Source organism: Mastigoproctus giganteus, chromosome 4 (assembly GCF_048544385.1).
Source record: "Mastigoproctus giganteus isolate SK-2022 chromosome 4, ASM4854438v1, whole genome shotgun sequence".
Lineage (NCBI taxonomy): Eukaryota > Metazoa > Arthropoda > Arachnida > Uropygi > Thelyphonidae > Mastigoproctus > Mastigoproctus giganteus.
Genome location: NC_143578.1, coordinates 184,614,807 through 184,641,530, shown reverse-complemented (window position 1 = coordinate 184,641,530; position 26,724 = coordinate 184,614,807). Strand labels below are relative to the sequence as shown.

At 37.9% G+C, this 26,724-nt stretch overlaps 1 protein-coding gene across 3 annotated transcripts in view; it reads right to left on the bottom strand.

Annotated features, from left to right (window-relative positions):
• Positions 1-26,724, bottom strand: part of LOC150087252 (RUN domain-containing protein 1) — a 295,153-nt gene that overhangs the window by 233,214 nt on the left and 35,215 nt on the right. For all 3 annotated transcript variants that reach the window (XM_090371915.1, XM_090371918.1, XM_090371916.1), the window contains exon 3: positions 12,542-12,686. In XM_090371915.1, the coding sequence (XP_090228041.1) occupies positions 12,542-12,686 (145 nt within the window). The remainder of the gene's footprint in view (positions 1-12,541; positions 12,687-26,724) is intronic.

The window sequence follows — 26,724 nt, the reverse complement described above, 5'->3', positions numbered from 1 at the left end:
TATTTTTTCTCTATCGACAGAGGCGGATTGGCCATAAGCCTTACCGGGGAAACCCCGGTGGGCCGGTGTGATTTTGGCCATAAACCATATTATGAGGCCACTATAAATTTTCCTGGGTAAGAATTTTTGACCAGTCCGCCTCTGTTTATTGATAATTGCTTTTATTTTTCTCTCTGAATCTGCAGTGTCTTCACCAGGACGCTTCCTTTTCACACCTTTTTAATTAAGTATTTTACTCATTTTTAGGGAATAAAGCACAATTACAAAACGAGGAGGCACGCTTGATACGCATAAACAAAGCTGCGCGCATGTAGCAACTGAATAAACAACACCATAAAGGCAGAGATACACTATTAACACCTCACATTTCTAGGGGTTACTACCATAAAACAATAAAAATCCAGTTGTGTTTCTGCTAGTGAAATCTGTTATAAACTGGTAGTAAACTCGATCTAATTGCATTTGCGATTATACCGATAGCTGGAATTGTGTTGGTTTTTACGTTATTATGGTGAAATGTGTTTCCCCTTCACTGATATAAAAAAACATAAAAGCAGCAAAGTTGAATTTTGTTCATCTTTCGCTCTCATTCTCCGCCGTCGCACCGTATATCGATAACATATGAAAAACGACCTTGAAGATAGTGGGCGGCAGCGTTGCCAAACGAAAAAATCAAGAACCGCGTAACTCCGAGTTCGCGTAAGTCGGGGTATTACTGTATTTCCCTTTCTGTGGCATACTTGTTCATCATTACTTTTGTTTTAGCCATATTCATCTTTAGTCCAAAATTAGCATTAGCATTAGCATTAGTAGAGGCATTTGATGCAAGAAAGCAAGCTTATGCAGCATCAGCGAAAAAAAAAAAAAAACAAATAAAAAATAACCACTTCCACCTCACCCCTTTGTTCGTTCAAAATACCTGTCCAGCTGAGCCTTAAACTTATTTAGGCTATCAACTTCCATGACAAGGGATGGAAGTCTGTTCCACCAACCAACCACCCGCTGGCTAAAGGCAAATTTCCGCACATCTATCCTACATCTGTCTTTCCTCAATTTGAATTTATGCCCTCTCAGGTGATTTTTCTGAGCTAGAGGAAGAATCCCATCAGCATTGAGCATGCTTAAACCATTCAAGGCTTTATACACCTCTATCAGATCACCTCGCTGGTGCCTAGTCTCCAGACACTGTAATTTGCAAAACTTAAGCCTTTCTTCGTAAGAGCACCCCTTTGTTCCATTCACTAATCTTGTTGCCCTTCTCTGTACTCGTTCCAGCAGCTCTACATCCTTCTTGAAATGATGCCTCCAGACCTGTATACAGTACTCTAGGTGTGGCCTGACCATCGCCTTATACAATGGAATAATCACCTCCTTATCCCTGCTGGAAAAATTCCTGTATATCATTGACAATACTCCATGAGCTACTCTTGCAGCCCGTCTGCACTGCTCAGAGAACTTCATATCTGCCTGCACAACCACCCCCAAGTCCCTTTCATTCTCTACCACTGTCAGTGTTGTACCACAGAGTTGATACGTTGCTCTGGGGTTGCTGTTTCCCATGTGTAGTACTTTACATTTGTCAATGTTAAACTTCATTTGCCACCTCTCAGCCCATCTGCTCAACCTTTCCAGATCCTGTTGCAGCAGCATAGTGTCAGTAGTGTCCTTGACAACCCTGCCAACCTTTGTATCGTCTGCAAACTTGGACATTAAGCCCGATATACCATCATCAATATCATTTATAAATACAGAAAACAATAATGGACCCAACACTGAGCCCTGAGGGACTCCACTAATAACATCAGTCCACGATGAGCAGTGTCCATTGATTACCACTCTCTGTCTTCTCCCCCTCAACCACCCCTTTATCCATAGCAGCAATTTGCCTCCAATGTCACACTGCTCCAATTTGTGTAGCAGTCTTCCATGTGCAACAGTATCAAAAGCCTTTCTAAGATCCAAATATATAATATCAAAGTTATTCCCTGCATCCAGTTCTTTTGTGACTGCATCATAGTATCCAATCAAGTTGGTCAGGCAAGACTTCCCCTTAACAAAACCATGCTGTGTCTGAGCTATAACTGAAGTCTTGTCTAAATGATCCTGCAGTGCTTCTTTAACCAGTGCCTCCATTAATTTTCCTGGAACAGAAGTTAAGCTCACAGGTCTATAATTACTTGTGTCAGCCTTTGATCCTCCTTTGTGAATTGGGGTCACATTTGCACATTTCCAGTCTATGGGTACCTCCCCTGAGTCCAAGGAAGCTCTCATAATTATGGCTAAGGGTTTATCCTTACTAACTGTGCATAACTGATTAAGATTTTCCTCTAATTCTTTGGGATCGTGGCTTATGACCACAATGTCATCTGCAAATCTTAAATGGTTTAGGTACTCTCCGTTCACATTGACGCCTTTCTGCGACCAGTCTAATCTTCCGAAAGCTTCCTCAACAGCAGCAGTAAACAGCTTCGGAGATATTGTGTCTCCTTGTCGAACTCCTTTCTCGATTTTAAATTTCCTACTGTCTTTGTCTAGTCTAATAAAGGAGGTAGCACTCTCATATATTTTCTTCAAAATCATAATATGTGGGGTATCTATGCCTTGTCTTTCTAGTGCCCGAAACATTGCCTTATGCTGTATGGAGTGAAATGCCTTTTCATAATCCACAAATGCCAGGCATAATGGTGTTTTATATTCATTTGCTTTCTCCATTAGCTGTGATATTACGTGAAGGTGATCCATAGTTGAGAATCCTGTCCTAAAGCCAGCTTGCTCTTTCGGTTGATTCTCATCAAGTATTCTTTCTAATCTGTTAGTAATGACCGTTGTGAACAACTTGTAGATGTGGGATAACAAGCTAATTGGTCTATAATTTCCAATTTCTGATTTATCTCCTTTCTTATGAAGCACAACTATGATTGCATTATTCCACTGCTTAGGCGTCACACCTTTTCGAATGCACTTTGTGAAGAGCCTTGCCAGTTTTTGTGTTATGTCTCTGCCTCCCAATTTTAACAACTCTACAGTAACTTCATCTTCCCCCGGGGCTTTCTGATTCTTCATTTTCTTCAATGCATGTTCTACCTCATCAGGAAGAATATCAGGTATGTCGTATGTGTTGCTACTTTGCAATCCATCTTCCTCACTGCTGGCATCATTCCCTCGCTCCTTGTATAATTCTCTATAGTAGTCTTCTGCTATTTGAATTATGCCCTCTCTGCTATTTGAATTATGCCCTCTCTGCTGTTTATAAGTACACCATTGCTATTCTTCAGTTTCAGTATCATTTGTCTTTCTGTATTACTGCTCATGCCTGCTGATTTAACTCCTTTGTTTGCCCTTAATGCTTGTTCTACTTTTCTTGTGTTAAATCTTCTTATGTCCACTCTGAGTCTCTTTCTAATGGCTTTGCATAACTCAATATACTCAATTTTCTCCCTGTCAGTGTTTTTCTTGCTCTTCATTTGTCGTCTTCGGTTCATCATGACAAGTGTTTCTTGACTAATTTTTTCTTCTTTGGATTTCTTTTTCCCTATAGGTTTCTTGGGCTTTATCACTTTCAGAAAGTTGTAATATTCCTCGTCAATATCTTGGTCCTGAGCAGTCTGCAGAAGCTCAAACTTGTTCTTAAGTTCCAGTACATACTGCTTTTTCTCCTCTTCTGTTATCTCAAAGACCTTTGTATTATTTACTCGAGTCAGTTTTTTCCTTTCCTTTCCTACATCTATATCAAGTGTACATCTTACCATTCTGTGATCACTTCCAACATTTACCTTATTCAGGACGGTAACATCATTCACAATATATCTTCTGTTAGTGAGGATGAAGTCGATTTCATTAGTTGTTAATCCATTTGGACTCTTCCATGTCCACTTTCTGTTCACACTTTTCTTGAAAAAAGTGTTCATTACTGACAGTCCTTGAGATTCTGCAAATTCCACAAGTCTTTCGCCTCTTTCATTTCTTTCACCAATTCCAAAATTTCCTATAGTTCCCCTTTCTGCACTGTTTTGTCTTTATCCAACCTTAGCATTGAAGTCCCCCATAATAATAGTGTAGTGGATTTTCTGCTCATCTAGAAGACTCTCAATTTCGGTGTACATTTCTTCAACCTCTTCATCATCATGGCTCGATGTTGGTGCATAAATCATTATAACCTTTAGCTTGTATCTCTTAGAAATCTTGAGTATTAGTCTTGACACCCTTGGTGATGTGCTTTTGAATTCCAAAATGTTGTTTTTAAAATCTTTATGGACGAGAAACCCAACTCCACCTTCACTCCTTTCACTGTTTCCATTGGTGTACAGCAGATTTCCACTTGATAAACTTATAAGTGATTCATTTCTTCTTCTTGTTTGAGCCAAACCGATGATATTCCAATTCACATTTTCTAATTTCTTTTCCAGCTCTAATATCCTGTCTTCACTGATGAGTGATCTTACGTTATAACAGGCCAAGTTCAGTTTCCGTGCATGGCAGCCTGGTCGTACCCAGAGATTCTTAGCACCCTCTGCTTCCACTCTGATCCTCTCGCTGCCGTAAGAGGGGGAGTGAAAGCTGCTGGGGACTGAGGGCCATTTGTTTTGTGGTGCTGTCATATGCTGGAGGGTTTGGTCTTTTCCCCTTCACGCTGACCAGGCGTCTTGAAGAGAACCACTCTACACATTCGTTTCCACCTAAGTGATGTAACAGGGCTTACCATCGAGAAGGTGTGCATGAGTGGATTTTAGGGAGGCAGGCCAACCGGACTTCTCCTAAATCTTCTGTAACAGAGAGATATTGGATCCATCAGTGTTTTAGGCCGAGGGTGATGTCAAGTGACATCACCCTCACGCAACTGATTAGTTAATAAAAAAAAATAATAAAAAAATTAAAAAAAATTTTTTTTTAATTTTTTTGAAATTTTTTTTAAAGTCCTAGCCACTGAAATCTGAGGAAACTAGATGGCAGGACCAGCCACAGTAAATCCAATTCTACTGGGTGTTCCTGGTCTGCCTCCATGTGGCGAAAGTGGAGCAACTTTGGGCCTCTGCAGGGGTCCAGCGGCTAAAACCAGATGAACAACAGTACACGACACCACACAAATACAAAGCCCACACACTTTTAAATCTCTGGCATTCCCAGTGAACTGGTACACTCATAATGAAAGCAACACAAAGATGGGGAGAAACCCCTGGTACCACTAGACATCAGTACACTTTACACCTTCTTAAGGAGTGGAGATTGGGGGAACTTCTGGTGCCATCAGACAACTAACCTTCTAAGTTATGGGGAAATGGAAATGATGGATGAAGATTATGGAGTCTGCTGCACTGAACTTGGGGGAGGGCCCCTCTTCCATCGGTGTTGATGATGGAATGATTCAAATAAATATGGAGTGGCCTCGTCTGCAGATGGCAGCAGTTATCAACTGCTTATGAATTGTATCAATGTTTGTGTCGGTGCTGTTGGGACTGCTCGTGTTTAAACACCCGGCCTTGTTGTAAGTCAAGAAATGTAAGACATCAAATTTTGATGTTATGTTATGTGGTTATAACCAATTGGAAGTTTTATGGAGTTGGTTCCCTATTTTTATGATATAATTGCTAAGTTTATTTATTATTATTTTTCTCTGACAGGGCATCAGAACATGTTTCCTGGATAGGGTAACCTATCTCCTCGTGGTAGGGCAGAGACGGAAACTCGTGGTGGGGCGAAGACAGCATCTCTGCCGCGATGCCAAAGGTCGTTTCTCTCATTGTTATTTGTTATAGTCAAAGTCAACTGTGTTTCTGTGATAAAACTAACCAGTTAAGGTTATGATATTGTTAGAGCACAGAATTGTTGGCATATAGGCAAAAGCCTAGGAAGCCAATATACCAAGATTGATAAATCACAAATGACCTTCTTAAGGTATAGATGGAGAGAGTTATGGAATTGCTTATTGTAGTAGTAACTGGAGATGCCAATTACTTTGATTAATGTAAGACGGGAGCGAGACTCTCTCCCCACCTATGTTGAGCTAGGACCTCGAGCAGGGTTGGGTGAGAGATTCTCGCCATAGCTTAAATGGTGGATTGATTTGATTGACTTTATTTTATGTTGATCAGCGGGAGTTTGATCATTAGGAATAAGGTTTCCTGGATGGGGCAACCTACCTCCTCGTGGTGGTGCAGAGGTGCAGTTCCTGCCCCAAGGCTAAAGGTCATTGCATCCATATTATTTTGATTTTGTTTGAACTTGGATTACTAACCAGAAAAGGCTAAGGTGTAACAGCTAAGAATAAGTGGCACATGGGCTGGAGCCTAGATGGCCATCTAGACAAAAGTTAACTCAAATGACAAAATGGCCTTCTTAAGGTTCCTGAAAGGCAAATTTAAGCCTAGGAGACCCTAACCATTAAAACTGGAACAGCTTCTATAAGACTCATCCCTGAGCTCATTATCTGAGTATCATCCTGAACTGCAAACTTACCTTCCATGTTCATCTCAACCACCTCAGAAATAAATCAGAAATTACACTGCAAATATCAAATTCATTACATGCACTGATTGGGGGCTCAAAAGGGAAAACACTCACACTGCTTTATAAAACTGTTTTCTTAGCCATAATTTGTTATGGTGCTGGGGCTTGGTGCAACAAAGCCATCTTGGCACAAAATTCCAACAAGCTGCAGAGTATCCAATGAACTGTACTGCTCACAATCTCCAGGGCGTGCTGCATTGTGAGTACCACTGGCATCCAGATCCTCACTGGAACTTTGCCCCTAGACTGGGCGCCTCCGTAGCCAGGTGGGAAGGAGCAGCAGTGCGTAGCACATGCTTCTTGATTAGACCGGGGTTCGAGCCCGTCACCACCAAATACGGAGTATGCGGAAAGGTCAAGGAATGACCACCGCATATCCCGGAGCAATATGGCCTTAGTTGCTAATGCTCCTAAAAACCAAATAACAATAACAAATAACAAGCCCCTAGACTTGGGGATCATCCATTGTGGCCTCACTTATTGACTTCGGAAAGGTATCCCTTCTACCATCTTGGGATACAATTTGGACATCTCTAATAATATAAGAGAGGGAAAAAAAGAACATCAGCCACTTTTATCAGTTATAGCAGTCATTCTGGAATAATACCACCAAAAGAGCAGCCGCCTAACATTTTATTCCAGATGTAGCGATCACTAGTCCTAAGCCTCCTCCCTGGTATTTCCATGCCTACACATTACCTACCTTCTGACAGGGCATGGATCTCTCAAATTCAAGCTCACCAGTCTGAGAGTTTCAGATGACCTCCTTTGCTCCTGAGGGTCCCAAGAGGACTGGGAGCACATCTTGTGCCGTTGCTCTAACTATGATGACCTCAGAGCTAACCTGATTATGACTGCACACGTCCTCCTAAATGATACATTTGGAAGGACATGCATGTACCTCTCTCTCTATAATGCCTTATCTCAATTTGCAAAGAATGCCTTCACTCAAAGCACAGCTCTCCTTCGTACAGAAACCAACATCTGGCTTCAAGGAATTTGAACAACCGGCTCATTGTAACTGTTCACTGCTGCTTTAATCTTCTCCTGTTGTACACCCCACTTTGCTCGACACTTAATCCTCGAAACAATGACCCTCTTATCAGGATATACTTGAATGACTTTGACAAAACACTCTGAACTTTAACGATAAATCGAGACAAACTACAGACTTATGTGCTGATATTCCCGATGTGGAATGCACTTACAACGTATTTGCTAGAGCTCTCATGCAGAGGAGGTCAACTGATTACTCATAGGGCAAACTATTCCCTATGTCTTTTACTATGATTCCTATCTCCTCTCATCATCATCAGTCATTTTCAATCCACATAGGGTGACAGCTTCTCCAGCAACTTTCAGTTCTAACCCCCCCCCCTCCTGTTTTGTGCAATGGACATCCATTTACTGCCTACAAACTCTCGAATTTCATCTGTCCATTTCTGTTGTCTTCCAGGTTTTCTTTTAGCTCCTCTTTGATACCATTCTGTTATTTTCTTAGTTCCATTTGTTATCATATCTTCAAGCTAAGTGTCTTGCCCAAATCCATTTCAGTTCTTTAGTTTTGATAAGAATGTCCTTTACTTGAGTTTTCTGAATAATACATCCAACAGTCTGATTCCTAATATAATTCGTTCCATTCTTCACTGTGTAGTTTTCAGTTTCTCTTCCATTCTTTTGGTGAGTGCCCAAGTTTCACTTCCATAAGTCATGGTGGAGAGTACAAATTGGTTCATTATTTTACATTTCAGACAAATTGGGATATTGTTCCTCAGTATGTGCCTATATTTCTGAATGGTATCCATCCGAAATTTATTCTTCCCTTGACTTCCAACCATTTATCATTATTACAGCTAATGACTTGTCCAAGATAAGATATGAATCCACATTTTCAATTTCTGCTCCTTCAATGATTATATCCCTTCCTGTGGCATACTTGATCATTACTTTTTTTTAACCAAATTCATCTTTAGTCCTAAATCCTTACTAACTCTGCATAACTGATTAAGATTTTCCTCTAATTCTTTGGGATTGTGGCTTATGATCACAATGTCATCTGCAAATCGTAAATGGTTTAGGCACTCTCCATTCACATTGACTCCTTTCTGCGACCAGTCCAATCTTCTGAAAGCTTCTTCAAGAGCAGCAGGAAACAACTTCGGAGATATTGTCTCCTTGTCTAACTCCTTTCTCAATTTTAAATTTTTCTACTGTCTTTGTCTAGTCTAATAAAGTAGGTAGCGTTCTCATACATTTCTTCAAAATCATAATGTATGGGATGTCTGTGCTTTGTCTTTCCAGTGCCCAAAACATTGCCTTGTGTTGGATGGAGTCAAATGCCTTTTCATAAGACACAAATGCAGGAGTCAAATGCCTTTTCATAAGACACAAATGCAGGAGTCAAATGCCTTTTCATAAGACACAGAAATAATGGTGTTTTTATATTCAATTGCTTCTCCATTAGCTGTGATATTATGTGAGGGTGATCAATAATCGAGAATCCTATCCTAAAGCCAGCTCGCTCTTTCAGTTGATTCTCATCAAGTATTCTTTCTCCCATCTCCTTTCTCCCCTGCTGCCCCTTTTTGTCTTTCCCTGGTTTCAGCCCATCTTTATGGCAGCCACCTCTCTTACAACAACCATCCTATTTCCCTAGCTTTACTCCCCACACTCACTTTCAAACTTTTTTTTTTTTATTTTACTTTTTCTTTTATTTATTTTATTTTATTATTTTTTTTTTTTGGCCCGACATAGCACAGATGATTCTGCGTCGGGTCCAGCCAGAGTTCTCAGCCCTCTCTACTACATGGTCTACCTACAAAGCGGTAGTGACAGGCAACTTAAGTCTCAGAAGGAGCCTCATGGCTAAACACTCAGAATAACAACGCAACCCTATAATCACACTGATAGCATTACCCCACTTGCCCTAGTAGCTGAAGCCCTATATCTTACTTGCCCTGAAAGTATAGGCTCTATGTCCCACTTGCCATAATCACATTTTTATTGTGTGTATCCTATATTTTCAGAGCAATAAAAATATAAAAATGGTCTTTAAAAAACAATGAAAAAAGAAACAAATATAAAATCAAAATAATAATCAATTTATTTTCTTTATACAAATACAAATTGTATTTTTAACTGATATCAAATAAAGAAATAAACACAGGTTTAAAACACAAATAAAAATTAAAGTTTAAATTATACTAATCATATGTGGAAGAAAGAAACCAACCGCTTGCACAAAAGTTTATAAATCGATGTCCCCATTTTGTCTATCTGCTGTTAATTTCATTAATTTCTTATTAATGCCCTTGTATTTATGTTTTTTACGAGGTGGAAAATTTCCAACATTTACTAATCCTAGTATTCTCTTAAAGTTAGCTTTTGGTTTTTTTAAATGGGTAATCATCGTCCATATATTAACGCGATGGTGCCCCACACATTTATTTAAAGCATAATGCCATCCTTCCACATGATTTATTGTCCGAGGACCAAAATTAGCACAATGATTCCACAATGATGGCGGAAAGTGAGCAGTGGGTCCAATCCAATAAGCTCTTCACACTTTTCATGTGAAGGATATTCTGGTGGTGGACGTTCTCAAATAATTCCTTCCCAAGTTTTCTCTAGTTCCTCTAAAGAAACAAATGCTAATCCCACCAATGACTTCACTAACTTTCTGACAATTTGTTTCTCGATGTACACTAATCATAATCCTAAAATGTTGTACTTTCCGCCAAATTTCTTGACTGAAATGAAATAAACAGCCCTTAATATCAGCATCAAAAAATGTTTTTTCTATGGATCTGATCACAGCACTTTAAGTAATCAACTTGGAATTTTCTTGGTTAAAAAGCTGTCCCAATTTGCAATGCTTTCTGTTGAATTAATTGGAACATGCGATTTTAAGTTGATTTTGACTTATCTGGAAGAAGAATATAAAGAGATGAAAACATTTGGCCTCTATGCATACTACACAAGAACCCCAGATCCAGAATAAAAACTTGGCAGCAGCAGCATGCTCTGATGATAGATATGGTAAGATCCTGAACCAGCCTGCAACACCAACTATAAATTATAATATTAATAATAATTATATTATAATTATAATAAAATAATAACCTTAATAGGTATTATCCCCCACTCTAAAGAGCAAACATCATGCTGATATTTGGCTACTATTTGAATGAATTCTTAGGTCAAAAAACGCAGGTGGAAACATTGGCGGGGGGGGCATTACCTCACTTGCTCATCAACTTAAATAACCCTGTAAAGGGTCATTAGAGTGAAAGGGATTGAAGAAATCAATTATACACTTGCTTAGGGCAACTGACAGTAGCACTCCCCCACTTACCATTGGGACACGATTAGGGCAGGTCACCATTATGGCAAGCGTTCATTACGGCATGTATGATTAGGCATATGCGATTATGGCAAGCATTCATTATGGCATGTACGATTAGGGCATATGAGATTATGGCAAGCATTCATTACAGAATGTGCAATTAGAGCTAGTCACCATTAGGACAAGTGATCATTGGTGCTTCTGAGATTAGGGCATATGAATTAGCGATTAGTGAAAATACAAGTGATTAAACCCACACTGACACAAACCACACTTTACACATTCTGGCCTTTATAGAGTTCTGTATGCTTCACAGAGAAACAAATGTGGAGTTTGGGGAAATCCCCAGTGCTGCTTGACACCAAAGACTATGTCACCTTCTTAAGGTTGCAAAGTTGAAGGAGACCTTCAGTGCTTCTTGACAAGTATACAATACACCCTTTAAAATTCCATTTTTTACCTTTGATTGGATATTATAAATATTTTTTCTTATTTGTTTATCAACCAAATTACTTTGCCCAGATTACAATGTTCAAAATTATGTGTAGGTTTATAGCTCAGTAATGAAGGAAGATAAAACCTAAGTTATTAATAAAGCCAAAAACTTAAACACTTAAATGCATAAAAAAAGTTCAACTGCAAACAAAGTACTTATTATGCCATATTTTATTAGTTAGGCAATATTTTATTAATATAGAGCTTCTGTGTAGATAGAAGTTCTATGTTAATAAAATACCTTTAAAACTTGTAACATTATTGCACAATGTTATATGTTTCACCATTTGGAGCTAATACAACAAAGTTTTTATCATTACCAACTCGAGAACAGCCAAAGTTAATCATGAAAAATAAACAGGCTTTTTCAAGTCAATCTCAACTTTAATTTTGTCTGTCCCCGTGCCTTATTAATGCTTATGGCAAAACAGGCAAATAGGGAAATAGAGCAACTTAAATTGAAATAGCAGATGGCATATGATTAGAATACATGGAATGAGCATTCTGACCTATTGCATGGCAGGTCAGGATGGTGGCTTCGATGGTATGTGGCACATGCTTCTTGATATCCAATTGTATTTCACTACGGATTGCTGGCAAATCTAAATTTCCATAATACATAATGAGAACACCAATCTTCAGCATCCCTTTATAGGAAGGGATATCAAGCAGCTTCAAAGGCTTAAAAAATTTTTTTTGGATAGCTGATTACTACACTGGTGTTTGGTACTATATAAATAAATAAATTTTCTGTTTATACTCCGGCACGACAACCAAGTCAGTAGAGTTTACAATAAATCGTCAATACAAACATTTATCGTATTTAGTAGTCACGAGCTTGAACCCCGGTCTACTTAAGGAATGCGTGCTATGCACTCTCGCTCCTGACCACTGGGCTACATATCAATAGACATGTAATTTTGCAGGAGAAAGCTTGCTGCTTGTGGTATACACCACATCATTTTTTGGTGACAGAATGGCTCTCTGGAAAAGCCATAAAAGTGATAGTTCAATACAACTGTAGTGTTGAAACTATATGCATATCAAGAAACGGCCCCTTTACCATCTAATAATTTCACAAACCTCAACATTAAATCTGTTACCAGTTAATAAAATCAGCCTTCCTTCTAAAAATTCATGCCAAAAATGAAATAACAAAATAATAATAACAGTAATGACAGTGACTGTTTTTCTTACCTCTTTTTCTTCTGTGGAAGCATCAACAATCTGTTTGAGGCGAAACTGAACCTGAGCAAAATGTGTGGTAAGAGCAATCAAGGAGGAATTAAGCTGTTCTTGTTCTTCTTCCAATCTCTGAAGCCTCTCTGACTCATTCAGATCTCTGAGAATAAGCAGTTTCTTTTTATTAAGAATGGAACAAACAGACGCACAATAAAAATTAATATAAAATCATAAAATCTGAGATACAGAAAAATATTACTTGATAAAATTCTATAACCTCTTTTGTGCATGTAGTCTGAAAAGAACTATTCCTGATCATAAATATCTAAAGCCAGTGCTGATCTGCATAATTTAGCTTTTAATAAGGAGAACAGTACACCCCAGGTGCAACAAGGTTGATAGGGCCTTCTGATGATAATCTCATCCCTCTACAAGAGTAGATTTTAATGCATGAATGGTTCTAGGAAGACAGTTAGCATCCTCCCCTCTCTAAAACATCCCAGACATATGCAAAGGGATTAAAGTCCACAGATCAAGGTGGTCTGCTTCATCTAAACAATAACCTCACTATAAAAGAAACTGTTGACGAGCTCGTTGACAATTCTGAATTTATTCATGAAAATGAATTCAGAGCCTATGGTACCTATAAAAATTTTTATACAGGACTTAAGAACTCATTTCTAAACCTAAACAACTTTATAAAACAGGCCATGGGCATAGGGGCTGCTTATCACTATAATTTCTTGTCACAACCAAAAAACTGATTAAGTTAGACTTTATTAAAATAAAATAAATAAAGCAAAAACAGATATAAAACAAGATAAAAGCATTAAAATAAAGGAATAAAATAGTAGTTTTCAGAGCAAAGTGTCCCTTCATCAGATAGTTGGTACACAGTGCATTTAGTATATATACACTGGTTACAATAACAGAAGACTCAGCGTGGTCATAAAACCACAATTCCGGTGCCGATGATACAGCATTATGCACACGTAATGCACAACAGCGCTCATTTCACTGTACAATAGCAGACTCCATAATGGGATGTATATAAACTCCCCCATTGCAATTCATAGTACGATTGCAGCTAGCAATGTGGAGTGCCTCAAGCCACGAGTACTGGCAGTAATCACGTGAATGGTCGACGGTTTCACTGTCACAATGGGGATCAAGGTTATGTTGCTCGATCCAATAATGCTCGGCAACAGCAGAGCGTTCAAAGTTGCTGGTGTGGAGAGCCATCTCATACTGTCAAACACAATCTCTTAACCTCCTGGCAGACTCACCAACAGAATACATCCCACAATCCAGATGTGTAATACGGTAAATGTAACTGCTCCACAGAAAAGGAGGAATAGGTGTTTTAACTGTAGAAATGATAGAATGTAATTTCCTACCAGGGACCTGTACACACCGTATATGGTAAGAGCATAAAATTCTAACAAGATGCTCAGAAGTGCCCAGATAGTAGGCAGTGGAGATAAACTCATCATCGTGGGGAGGATATGATCAGGTAACAAAATCACAGGCTTGTAACTCACTTATCCAGAACATCAGGAGGATAATCGCAATTAGAAAGCTCCAACTGCCTATCACTAACGGAACTGGAATGCATCCATGCACGGGTAAACAAAGTACGGGCAGTACTACATAAGTGTCCAGGGCATGCGTAGACCCATAATTAGTATATTGGCCTGCACACACAGGCTTCCTGAAGACGGGAGTTGTAAAGAGTGTATGCACACATTGGACCAGAATGTCTAAGAAAGGAAGAGTACTGTTTGTTTCTAGCTCAACAGTTAAAGTGAATAAAGGGTTTGGATTTGGATTTTATTGGCGCAAAAGCGACTAAGGCGATAGCGCACCACAACCATGAATAAAGGTTGAAAGGGAATTGAGATACTGTAGGAGTCGAGTTTCTGATCCCTGAGTGGCAACAGCAAAGATCACTGACATACAAACACCAGAGGGCGATGGGAACATGTAAGTTCAAAATTACACGACCTTCAAGTTCCTCCATAGTAATATTAGCTATGATGGAACTGATTTTTTTCTTTCCTGGCAAACAAGAGCCAGGAAAGCTCGTGGTATCCTATCGATGATTTATCGAACATTATCCTGTTGAGTTATGGAGGTTTGTTTGTTTGTGGGCTTTATGTCACAAGGAAACTTAGCCATAATGGGCCTAACTATGGTAAAGAGATATGGAGGCCATCTTCCCACTGTATAAGGCAATTGTAAGACCACATTTGGAATACTGTGTTCAAGTATGTACACCACATCTGAAAAAAAGACATTGAGCTCCATGAAAAAACACATTCAGCTTCATAAAGAGCCTAGATGCCAATATCGCCATTCGAGTTGCTCATCTTTGATGAGCAACTCGAATGGCGATATTGGCAAAAGGACGAAATGGAAAATAATTTTGATATGCCTTCATCAATATTCTTAAATAAATATTAAACATAGTAATGGATCAGGCACTGAACCCTAAGGAACTCCACCAAACATTATCCCAAGAAGAGCAGGGCCCATTTACAACTACCCTTTGTCTTCTGCCACTCAGCCATCCCTTTATCCACAACAATAACTTGCCCCTAATGTCTCACTACTCCAATTAGGACAACAATCTTTCTTGTGGAACAATCAAAAGCTTTACTGAAATCTAATACAGGGGGGTCTTCATTATCCGAGGATAATTAGTTCCAGTAAGTTCCACTTAAGATGGGGACCAAATTTTTGTAATGTGTATTATGTACTTGTACATATTAAAAAATGGATTGAAGGAACTGAAAAATGAGAATTACTTTATTAGATATTTTTTATTATAATATGTTGAACAACATAAGGTTGAGTAAAGTTTATGGAAGTTACACTATTTTTCAGTTTTACGAATAAAGAATGAATCTTTTTTTTTTTTTTTTTTGCGGTACTTTTTCATATAAAATTGTGTCGTAACATTTAGTTATGTCTTTAACTTTGTGCTTAACATTTGTTGCAGGATCATGAAGAAGATCGTTCTCACAAAAAATATTCAAGTGCTTTGTCAATTTTCTCAAGGGAAAAAGCTTTAATTCTTTAATTTTCAAATCCTCATAACTGCAAGGACTCAGATACCAAGGATCCCCCCCCGGTATGTAATGACAAATATATTTTTTGCATCCAGTTCCACTGTTTCTGAATCACATCAGCTAATCAGATTGGTCAGATAAGATTAACAAATTCATGCTGCAAATTCCATATAACTCCATGCCTGTCCAAACGATTCTACAATAGTTCTTTAACCACTGACTCCATTATTTTACGCTGGAACAAAGGTCAAACATACAGGTCTGTAATTATTAATCCTTTGCCCCTCGATCTTCTTTATGAAGCGGAGCAACATTTGCTTCCCTGAATCCAAGGATGCTCTTAGGGATGAATTATGGCAAAAGGCTTGCTTACCTCTTTTGTTGCTTCTTTTAATATAATTGGAAAGATACCATCAGCCCTGGGTGCCATGTTTACTTTTAGATTCAACAATTACTCTTCCACTTCCTTCTCAATTATCACAAAATCATTCATCTCTTGGTTATAATTTGGTTTGCTTCTGGTATTCCCATCCTAAAAACTTCACAGGTGAATGATGAAGCAAAATAGTTACAAAGTTACTTAGTTTGTCAGCAACTTGAACAGGATCAACAGTTATGGCATACATATGTATCTAGTGTGCCAATATATTTCATCCCTTTCCGTCTAGTGTACCAATATATTTCATCTCTTTCCATCTAGTGTGCCATTATATTTCATTCCTTTCGATTCTTTCCATAAGAAAAGAATTCTTTGATACTTCTCTTTGAGTTCTTAGCCAGACGTATCTGCCTCGGTTTGCCTAATCCCCTTAGTGACTTGATTACAGATGTCTGTACTTATTGTACAGTTTCTGTCGCCTGATAATTTATAATTAGCAAAGGCACATGATGCAAGAAAGCAAGCTTATGCAGCATCAGCCAAAAAAATACACACCCTTCTCATTTCACCCATCCACTCTCTAGAAATGTTTGTCTAGTTCTGCCTTGAATCAATTTAAGCTATCAACTTCTACAATGACAGATGGAAGTTTGTTACAGCAATCAACCACTCGCTATCTGAACGCAAACATTTGAACATCTACCTTACAACTGTCTTTCCTCAATTTGAATTTATGCCCTCTCAGGCGATTATTTTGAGCAAGAGAAAGAATCCGATCAGCATTCAGCATGTTTAAACCATTCAGGGCTTTATACACCTCAATCAGATCACCTCGCAGGTGCCTAGTCTCCAGACACTGTAATTTGCAAAATTTAAGCCTTTCTTCGTAACAGCAACCCTTTGTTCCATTCACTAATCTTGCTGCCCTTCTCTGTACTCGTTCCAACAGCTCTACATCCTTCTTAAAATGAGGGCCCCAGACCTGTATACAGTACTCAAGGTGTGGCCTAACCATTGCCTTATACAAGGGGATAATCACCTCCTTATCCCTACTAGAAAAATTCCTGTATATATATCATTGACAAGACACCATGAGCTACTCTTGCAGACCGTCTGCACTGCTCAGAAAACTTCATATCTGCCATCACAATTACCCTCAGGTCGTTTTCACTCTCTACCACTGTCAGTGTAGTACCACACAGTTGATACATTACTCTGGGGTTATTGCTTCTGGGGTTATGCAGTACTTTACATTTGTCAATGTTAAACTTCAGTTTCAAGCTCTCAGCCCACCTGCTCAACTTTTCTAGATCCGGTTGCAGCAGCGTACTGTCCTTAGTGTCATTAACAACCCTGCCGACCTTAGTATCATCTGCAAACTTGAACATTACGCCAGATATACCATCATCAATATCATTAATAAATACAGAAAACAACAATGGACCCAACACTGAACCCTGGGGGACTCCACTAATAACATTAGTCCATGAAGAGCAGTGTCCATTGATTACCACTCTCTATCTTCTCCCACTCAATAATCCCTTTATCCATAGTAGCAATTTGCCTCCAATGCCACACTACTCCAATTTGTGCAGCAGTCTTCCATGTGCAACAATATCAAAAGCCTTTCTAAGATCCAAATATATGATATCAAAATTATCCTTTGCATCCAGTTCCTTTGTGACCACATCATAGTATCCAATCAAATTGGTCAGACAATACTTCCCCTTAACAAACCCATGCTATGTCCAAGCTATAACTGAAGTCTTGTCTAGATGATCCTGCAATGCTTCTTTAAGCTATCAACCAGTGCCTCCATTAATTTCCCTGGAACAGAAGTTAAATTAACAGGTCTGTAATTACCTGTCTCCCCCTTTCTGGATTGGGGGTCACATTTGCACATCTCCAGTCCATGGGTACCTCCTCTGATTCCAAGGAAGCTCTCATAATTATGGCTAAGGGTTTGCTTACTTCCTTTGATGCCTCCTTTAATATAACTGGATAGATTCCATCCACCCCGGGAGCCTTTCTTATGTTTATCTTCAACAATTTCTCTTCCTCTCAGTAAAGTGGAAGATTATCTAGCTTACTGACAGAGTTTAATACACCTCTGGCATTCCCCTCACTGAATAACTCCTCATGTGTGAATGTAGATGCAAAATATTCATTTAGTTTGTTAGCTACCTGAGCAGGATCATCAAAAATTGAACCATCGATATCTACTGGACCAATCTAATTCATCCCCTTCCTTCGAGAGTTTACATAAGTAAAGAATTCTTTGAAGTTTGTCTTTGCATCCTTTGCCAAAGATTTCTTGTAATCTCCCTTTGCCTGCCTAACCACCTTTGTGACTTGGTTACAGACCAGCTTATATCTATCATAGGCTTCCACATCATCTGTTAATTTATATGTATCCCATGCATTTTTCTTCTCTGCCATATGTCTAATTTGTTAATCTGACATCCATTTAGGCCTAAACCTTGAACAATATTTTTTAGTTGGTATGAAAAGCCTAGTAGCTTCCAAGATTAATTCTTTGAATACTTCCCATTTTGAATTTGCTGTTGGTAACATCATCAACATCAGTTGGTTCCACCGTATAGAATTTAAATACTGTCTCAGACCATCGTCGTCACCTTTACGAAAGCAAAAATCCTTCCCTTTACCTCTGATGGTAGTTGCCTCTTTGAATAATCCCACTTCAGCACACTGTCACCTACTGCTTCCTTTATCTGCAGATTCTTAATGAATGAAGAATCACTACTGATAATCAGATCAAGAGGATTACTCCCTCTAGTTGCGTCCCGAACATGCTGATGTAGAAAACAATCATCCAATAAATCCACAAAAGTCATGCTAGTGTGTGAGTGACCAACCCACAAATTCCATTCAATATCTGGGAAATTAAAATCCCCCCGTTATAAGACACTCTAATTTAATGGCCCACTATTTCTCTGTACAGTTGTTTATTACACTCATCAGAGTCATCAGGCCTATAACATACTGCTACTATCAATTTTGCTTTCCCAGTGCTTATGTAACACCAAATTGACTCGACACTACACTGTCCAGCCATGTCAACTGGATGTACTTCCTTGGATTTACATACACAAGTATACATGCACCTGTTTCTATTCTTAGCTACCCTAACTCAGCCCATGTATTTACTTGTTCTGCAATGACTCCCAGTAGTCTCTGGAATTCCCTGCACCTTGTTTTCCAGGCTGAGGCTCATTTCAATAGAAGAAGTGCAAGAATCACTTTCACGCCTTGAATACTGCGTACAGGTCTGGAGGCCTCATTTTAGGAAGGATGTAGATTTGCTTGAGCGTGTACAGAGAAGAGCAACACGATTGGTGAGGGGAATGAAGGGATCCTCTTACCAAGAGAGGCTTAAGTTCTGCAAATTGCAGTGGCTGGAGACTAGGCACCTGCGCGGTGATCTGATTGAGGTCTATAAGGCCTTGAATGGGTTGAGCACGCTGAATTCTGATGGGATCCTCCCACTTGTTCAGAATACGAACCTACGGGGACATAAGTTCAAATTAAGAAAGGATAGATGTAGAATAGATGTGCGGAAATTTGCCTTTAGCCAGCGGGTGGTTAATTGCTGGAACAAACTTCCATCTGTCGTTGTGGAAGTTGATAGGTTAAATAAATTTAAGGAGGAACTGGACAGGCATTTGGAGGGTATGGTGTGATTTTTTTTTTTTTTTGGCTGATGCTGCATAAGCTCCTACACTTGCTTTCTTGCATCAAGTGCCACTACTACTACTACTACTACCTCTGCCAGCGGCTACTGTTAATCTGTTTGTCTGTGTATCTCCCCAAGTTAGCAGTTTTCCGACCCACCTAACTCTGCCTTGATAGCATCAGCAAATATTCTTGCCCCTTTCTATTTAAGTTATCCCATCCCTGTAGAAGCAGTCTCTCCTGTTAACAAGCACAGACCAGGCTGAGAAAAATTCTACCCCTTGAGCCATCTCTCCAGGGCTAAATTGATCGACATGGCTCTCATCATATACTCCCTCCTATCGTGTCTGGGCAGAATTGTAGACACTTGCAAATTCAACCCAGCTCACGATTTTCTTTTCAACATTAACCTGTATTTCTTAAGTAATTCCGCCAGTCTCCTACTCTTAATATCATTAGTGTCAACGTGTACAACAATATCATCTTTTGTGCCCTTAAAAAATTATATCTGCTCTACAACGTCATCACCCTTTGCCCCTGGCTTCTGATCATCACATGATTAGAAATTATCAGGCCCCTAGTCATGGCATTAGTCTCATCAGTTCATCTCACATCCATTTAGGTCTAAACCTTAAGCAGCATCTCTTTGGCAGTATAAAAAAAGCATAGCAGCAGCAACAAAAATAAGTAGTATGCATTCCTCAATGCTACTTATTTAGCATTTTCAGTTGCTAACATCATCAGTTGGTCCCACTGAAAGTGATTTAAAAAATATCCAAGGCCACTTGTAAGGATTGAGCCAAACATGGCACTGACTCTATGTGTGTGTGTGTGTGTGTGTGTGTGTGTCTTTTTTTTATATTTTGCACTCTTTTATTCCTACACTGGTTTTTCCCTTAAATTTGGAAATTTGTTCATTTTCAGCATATTCCTATGAGGAGTTTATGAGGCATCAAAAACCTAAAGAGCAACAGGAAAAAAATATATCATTATCAACTAAGATAAAAAAAATAAATAAAAAGTGAATAGTTTAAAAAAAAGGCATTCTATATAGAAAATTGGAGAATAAATTTATGGAGGGGAGAAGAAAGAAAAGCAAATTTATCTGATGCCTGATTGTTTGGTACGATATTTTGAGCCAAATAAACATTTTGAGCAAAGCACTGTATGAGGTCACCTATTTCCAAAATCTATCAAAACACTTTAAACTGTAAAAGATGATAAATTTAAATGCCTACTAGTCATTTAAATTCGTGTACAATTGAATTGAACCTGAATTTGAGCAACAACAATTCATCCTAAAAAAGTTTCATATAATGAACATGAAGACGAAGTTGGAATGACATAAAGAAATTTTAGGATCCAATTTTAAACATTTTAGACAACACAGTCATTGAAAGACAGGTCTCAGTTGATCTTAAAGCATAACAAATTGAGGAAGAATGCTTGCAGGAGAAATGTGTGGAAGACTGCCTTCAACTAGCAGATAGTTAATTGTTGAAACAAACTTCTGCCTGTTGTTGTGGAAATGGATAGTTTAAATAAATTCAAGGAAGAACTAGAAAAACTATTGGAGGGGATGTTAAAATATCCTGCGGCACCCCCGTGAGCAAACTCACGGGGGTACCGTGGGATATTTTACATTTTTGAGGGGAAACAGCAATAATCGACATCTGTCGGATACTGCACAAACTACTAGCTCGAGGTAGTTCACAGTTTCAACATTACTTATTGAGTTGTTTGGACCCAACTACTTAATAAACGGAACTGTTAGGTCAGGGGTGGGGAACCTGCAGCCTTAAGGCTGCATGTGGCCTTTTGTCTATTTCTCTCAAATGCAAAATCTGCCATTTATTTCATGACATAACACCAAACTCAAAATATTTTTATGGTAAATTTTATCTATTCTCTTTTTTATATATCATTATTCTGCTTATACAATTTAGTTTACAGTTTAAGTAAGTGCGGCATGAAAGAATACACAGCTGTTCTAGACTCCCCGATTGAAGAATAGAATGAAAGGTTTGCTGATTTTGAGAAACATGATCTAACACTGAAACTAGATTTTCAACCACAACTGATTGATGTCTCCAACGCACTCAATGACTTATAGATAGAATTAATTGAGCTCTCAGAAGATAATATTCTGAAGTCTATTTTATGGGAAGAAGAATCCTATTCAAATATGGAAAAATGCTGTTGAATACCCACAACTACATCAACATGCTCATGGAATGCTATCTTGTTTTTGGCACAACTTACTCCTGTGAATCAAACGTCTTTTATATATGACACAAATTAAAACAAGCCAAGCTTGGGATCTCAGATGATGGATATTCACTTGGAGGATAAATTAAAACTAAGCTCAAAGACGTTGGAACCAAATATCAGACTACTATCTGGCATTAAGCAGTCATAAAAAAGTAATTAAATGGTTGTTGTCTAGGTTTGTCTATTTTTAGTTTTATCATCATTGCTAAACAAATAAGTCTTTTCTAATTTTTTTGTTTAAATTCCTCATACAATAACAGGCTGTAATTAAAATTATAAATATGCCTACAAATATATATATATATATATATATATATATATATATTTTTTTTTTTTTTTATATTAAATTCCCAGCATGCAGCCTAATAGTATCTTGGTTAAATAAAATATGGCCTTCCAATGTAAAAAGGTTGCCCACTTATGTGTTAAGTATTTCTTTTGGCCTAGGGGCACCATGAAAAAAATTGAGACACTAAGGGTGCCATGAACTAAAAAAGTTTGGAAACCTCTGGTCTATGGAATGAAAAAGTGCGACAGATATAGAACTAGGATTGAGCACTATACATTTAACATTATTATCTCTCACTGTAAATCTGGTTTGCATGTCAGAAAGAACCTTACTTGTAACTTTCAGAGATATATACATTTTGTGTAATTCTGTGTTTTGTTTTCTAATGTCAGTTCCCATGTAGCCAGTCTCAGGTTCTCACTTCATATTACTTGGAAGGCAGAAATAGTTCTCATCACATAGTTAATGCTATAAATATTTCATTTTTCATGACAGCTATTACGGAAAACAACTCCTTACATGGGGAGAGAGAGAGAGAGAGAGAGAGAGAGAGAGAGAGAGAGAGAGAGAGAGAGAGAGAGTGAGAGTGTGTGTGTTATTTGGTTTTTAGGGGCATTAGCAAATATTGCTCCAGGGATATGCGGTGATCATTCCCTGACCTTTCCGCATCCTCCGTATTTGGTGGTCATGGGCTCGAACCCCGGTGTAATCAAGAAGCGTGTGCTACACACAGCTGCTCCTGCCCACGGAGATGCCTGTGTGTGTGTGTGTGTGTGTGTGTGGTTTTTTTTTTTTTTTTTTCCTCTTTTATTTCACTGGTTTTTTCCCCTTAAAATGGAAATTTGTTCATTTTCAGGATATTCCTGAGGGGTAACAAGTACCTGATTTTAATTATCAGCATAATTGAAAGCATAAGCATTCTTGTTACATCCAGCTAAAACAGATTTTCAATACAATATCAAAATAATTTAATAAAATACATCAACAGTTAAACTACATAGCATAAAGTGATACAAATGAGACAAATTAAAATCTGATAAAATAAATGATTAAAAATAATAAAAGCTGCAAACTGCCCATTCTCCCCTTCCTCACTCTCTAAATGCATAGCTATCAACTTTTTACTTGCAGAAAGCTACTAGAGTTCATTCATTTGTAAGTAGGAGAAAAACATGGGGGGAGGCAAACAGGCAAAAAAACAGGTCTTTCTTTTCAAAGCACGAGTGCTTTCCGAAAAACAGAAAGAAAACAGATTTTATAGAAAAAGTAGGAGTTTTTTAAAGTCCACACTGCACTATAAATTAAATTTCACTGGAAAAATGCACATTTTATATTAAAATACAACCACAGTACAGTATGCATTAGATTACCTAATTTTTCGGTCTGATGATTTCAGTTTGGACTTTCTATCAGACAACTGATTTTGATTGCTGCTTAAAGAAAGATACTGGTGCAGACTTTACTCTCATCAGAACCATTGAGTCAAAGTTTTATTCATAAAAATGGCCTGCTATCTAAATGTTGTTGTCAGGTGTATTTACAAGGTTCCTCAAAAAAAGAAGATATGAAAATTCAGAACTAAGGACCATCAATTCTATCTTCTTTCATATCAGCATCTGGTAGCTTCTCACACTGTACCTGACAGAACTGATGCTGAAAAACACCTATTGCTTTTATTTCTTTATCTGTACCAGAAAAAGTAATGGAAATTTGTTCACTAATAATTTCAAATTTGAAAATGATGCTTTTATTTTTTATTTAATTTTATTTTTTTTTTACTTATTGAAATTTGTGCTATCTTGGCATTTATAAGAACAACATTCTTATAAAATTCTTATAAAACAATGTTCTCAAAGCCTCAAACAGATCTCCTCACAGGTCTCCAGATACTGCAATTTGCAAAAATGAATCCTTCCCTGGTAGGAACACCTTTTGTTCCCCTCACCAATCTTGTTGCTCTTCTCTGCATCCATTCCAACAGATCCACATCCTTCTTAAAATGGGGACTCCAGATCTGCATACAGTACTCTACATCTTGAGTACTGTTTGTTTGTTATTTGGTTTTTAGGAGCATTGACAACTAAGGCCATACTGCTCCGGGATATGCGGTGGTCATTCCCTGACCTTTCCGCATCCTCCGTATTTGGTGGTGACGGGCTCGAACCCCGGTCTAATCAAGAAGCGTGTGCTATGCACTGCTGCTCCTTCCCACCTGGCTACGGAGGCGCCTCTTGAGTAAGTACTGCAGTACTCAAGATGTAGACTAGCCATTGCCTTATACAAAGGAATAATCCCCTCCTTATCACTGCTAGCAAAATACCTGTATATCATTGACAAAACCCAATGAAAATGAAGTTCTCATTTTCATTTTTATGGGGTTTTGGATAGGACAGGCTGTCTGTCTGTCTGTACTGCTCAGAGAACTTCATATCTGACGGCCCAATTACTCACAAGTTTTTTTTTTTTTTTATTCTAACCCTTATTTTAAACAATATCTGCTCATTATTAAGTATGATATGATCATCTGTAAAGTGAAACAGTTTGCAATGCTTTAGTATTCACTGTCAAAAATAATTAATTATAAACACATCTGATCTGTTTATAAATTCCTGTTTATACTCCAGTGGTCATGTTGGAATATAAACAAGAACATATAAAAAGTTCTTTCCATGTACAATTCTAGATAAACAATTCACTTCCAAAATGACTAAAATAAAACTGTCTATAGGAAGTACTGAAAATTAGAGCAATTATATTTGAAATAATTTAATATGCTGTCAATTCTTCAGTGGCACCTGTCAGTTCCATCATAACCAATGCCTGCTTAAGTCTGGGGGCAGATTGCAGAAGCTTTAAGGACTTCGTGTTCCATCAACTGGGGAGCAACTACAGGTTGATGGATACGAATTCCTAGTGGAAAATGTTTAAGCAATTTATCCCAGAAGTCACAAATATATTTGTTCGGTAGTAAAGTAAAATGAATGACAACAGAGTTCGCAGATTTTATACAGCTAAAGAAGAAGAAGGCACGGGATAGTTACAACTTATCATAAGACATATAAGGTAAGGACTCAGTTAAAAAGGTTCATTATCTTAAACTGCTGATGAAAAGTGCTAAGGGCATGGCAAAGAATTCTTCTATACGCGAATACAAAAAAAAAAAAAAAAAAATTCATAATGGTCTCCTTCAGGTCCAAAATGGTGAAATCAAAACAATCCAACCAGAACTGAAAATGAGATAACCAGGTATTTCGCTTTCGCATCCATTTTTTACAACTGAAAAAATACCTGAACTAGAGGTAAAAAGACAGAGGAGAATCAGCTTGCTGAAAAAGATGATATAATGATCTCTGAGAAGTACCTACCAGAAAAACTACTGAGGATGAGAGAAGATAAAGTTGCTGAGGTCAGAGCCATACTTATAAAGAGGTGCATGAGGCGCTAGCTTCGGGCCGCACAATAAAGCAGGCCTCTGTAATCGAAAATTTTTTAAAGCAATTTCTTTTTTTAACACCCTGATCTAAACTAGGGCCCACTTGTACCTACCATTGTAAACAGAGACAGGTGAACTTTACTGAAAATGTGGATGACCCATTTCTCCGAAAGAACAGATTAATTTCCAGAATAAAGGAAAATCACTCTCTCCTAATACTATAATAGGGTGTAACGGTAGAACACAGGCTGACCATGGCATATCATCCACGTTGGGAATATGCCTTAATCTTTTCACACTGGCTATGAACACAAGAAAGCAATGACCAGTGCAACTTCTTGGTATAGTATATGGGAGAGGTGGTTGTAAATGTATTATGAACAGTAAATTGTGGATTGTTAATCCTTTTAGCTCTTAATTGGTGCTTTCTACAGCAGCAGCAGCTCTATTGCCTAAGGGCCAGAGGTGCAAACAATGCGTACCCAGCCTCTCTCTCTCTCGAAATCTGTTCGTTATATGGAAATTTTATTCACTCTGCAAAAACTATTTTAATTGGACCACCCATGGATTTGAGAAGCTATATAAGCTGAGACCTGAAAACTGTAACATTTAGTTTAATTGTTGATGTGCAAACACTGAAGTAAATATAGGAATGTATCCATCTCTCTGAAAGAAGTGTTGCAGTTTAATAAATTTTGATTCTGTTGTAACAGACATTTAAATATCAAATCTATGTAACATTTCGTTATCTATTATGACTTTTCCTTTATTGAAAGGAAACATTTCCTTTACTGAAAGCTTTTTGTTTTCTCGCTCTTAAAATATGAATTGATTCAAGTATTAAATTTTTATATTGAATTATTATCAGTTATATTACTTTTAAGCTGTTACTATAATCTCATTTGAATTAAAAATCTGAAATTGTTGATAAACAACAGATTAAATGAAGCAGTAATTAAAATGATGATATATTAATATTTAAAAAGGCATTAATCATAACAGCAGTAGCTGTGCCAAAGAAGAAAATGTTTCAAATATTGAGTACACATACAATATTATTAA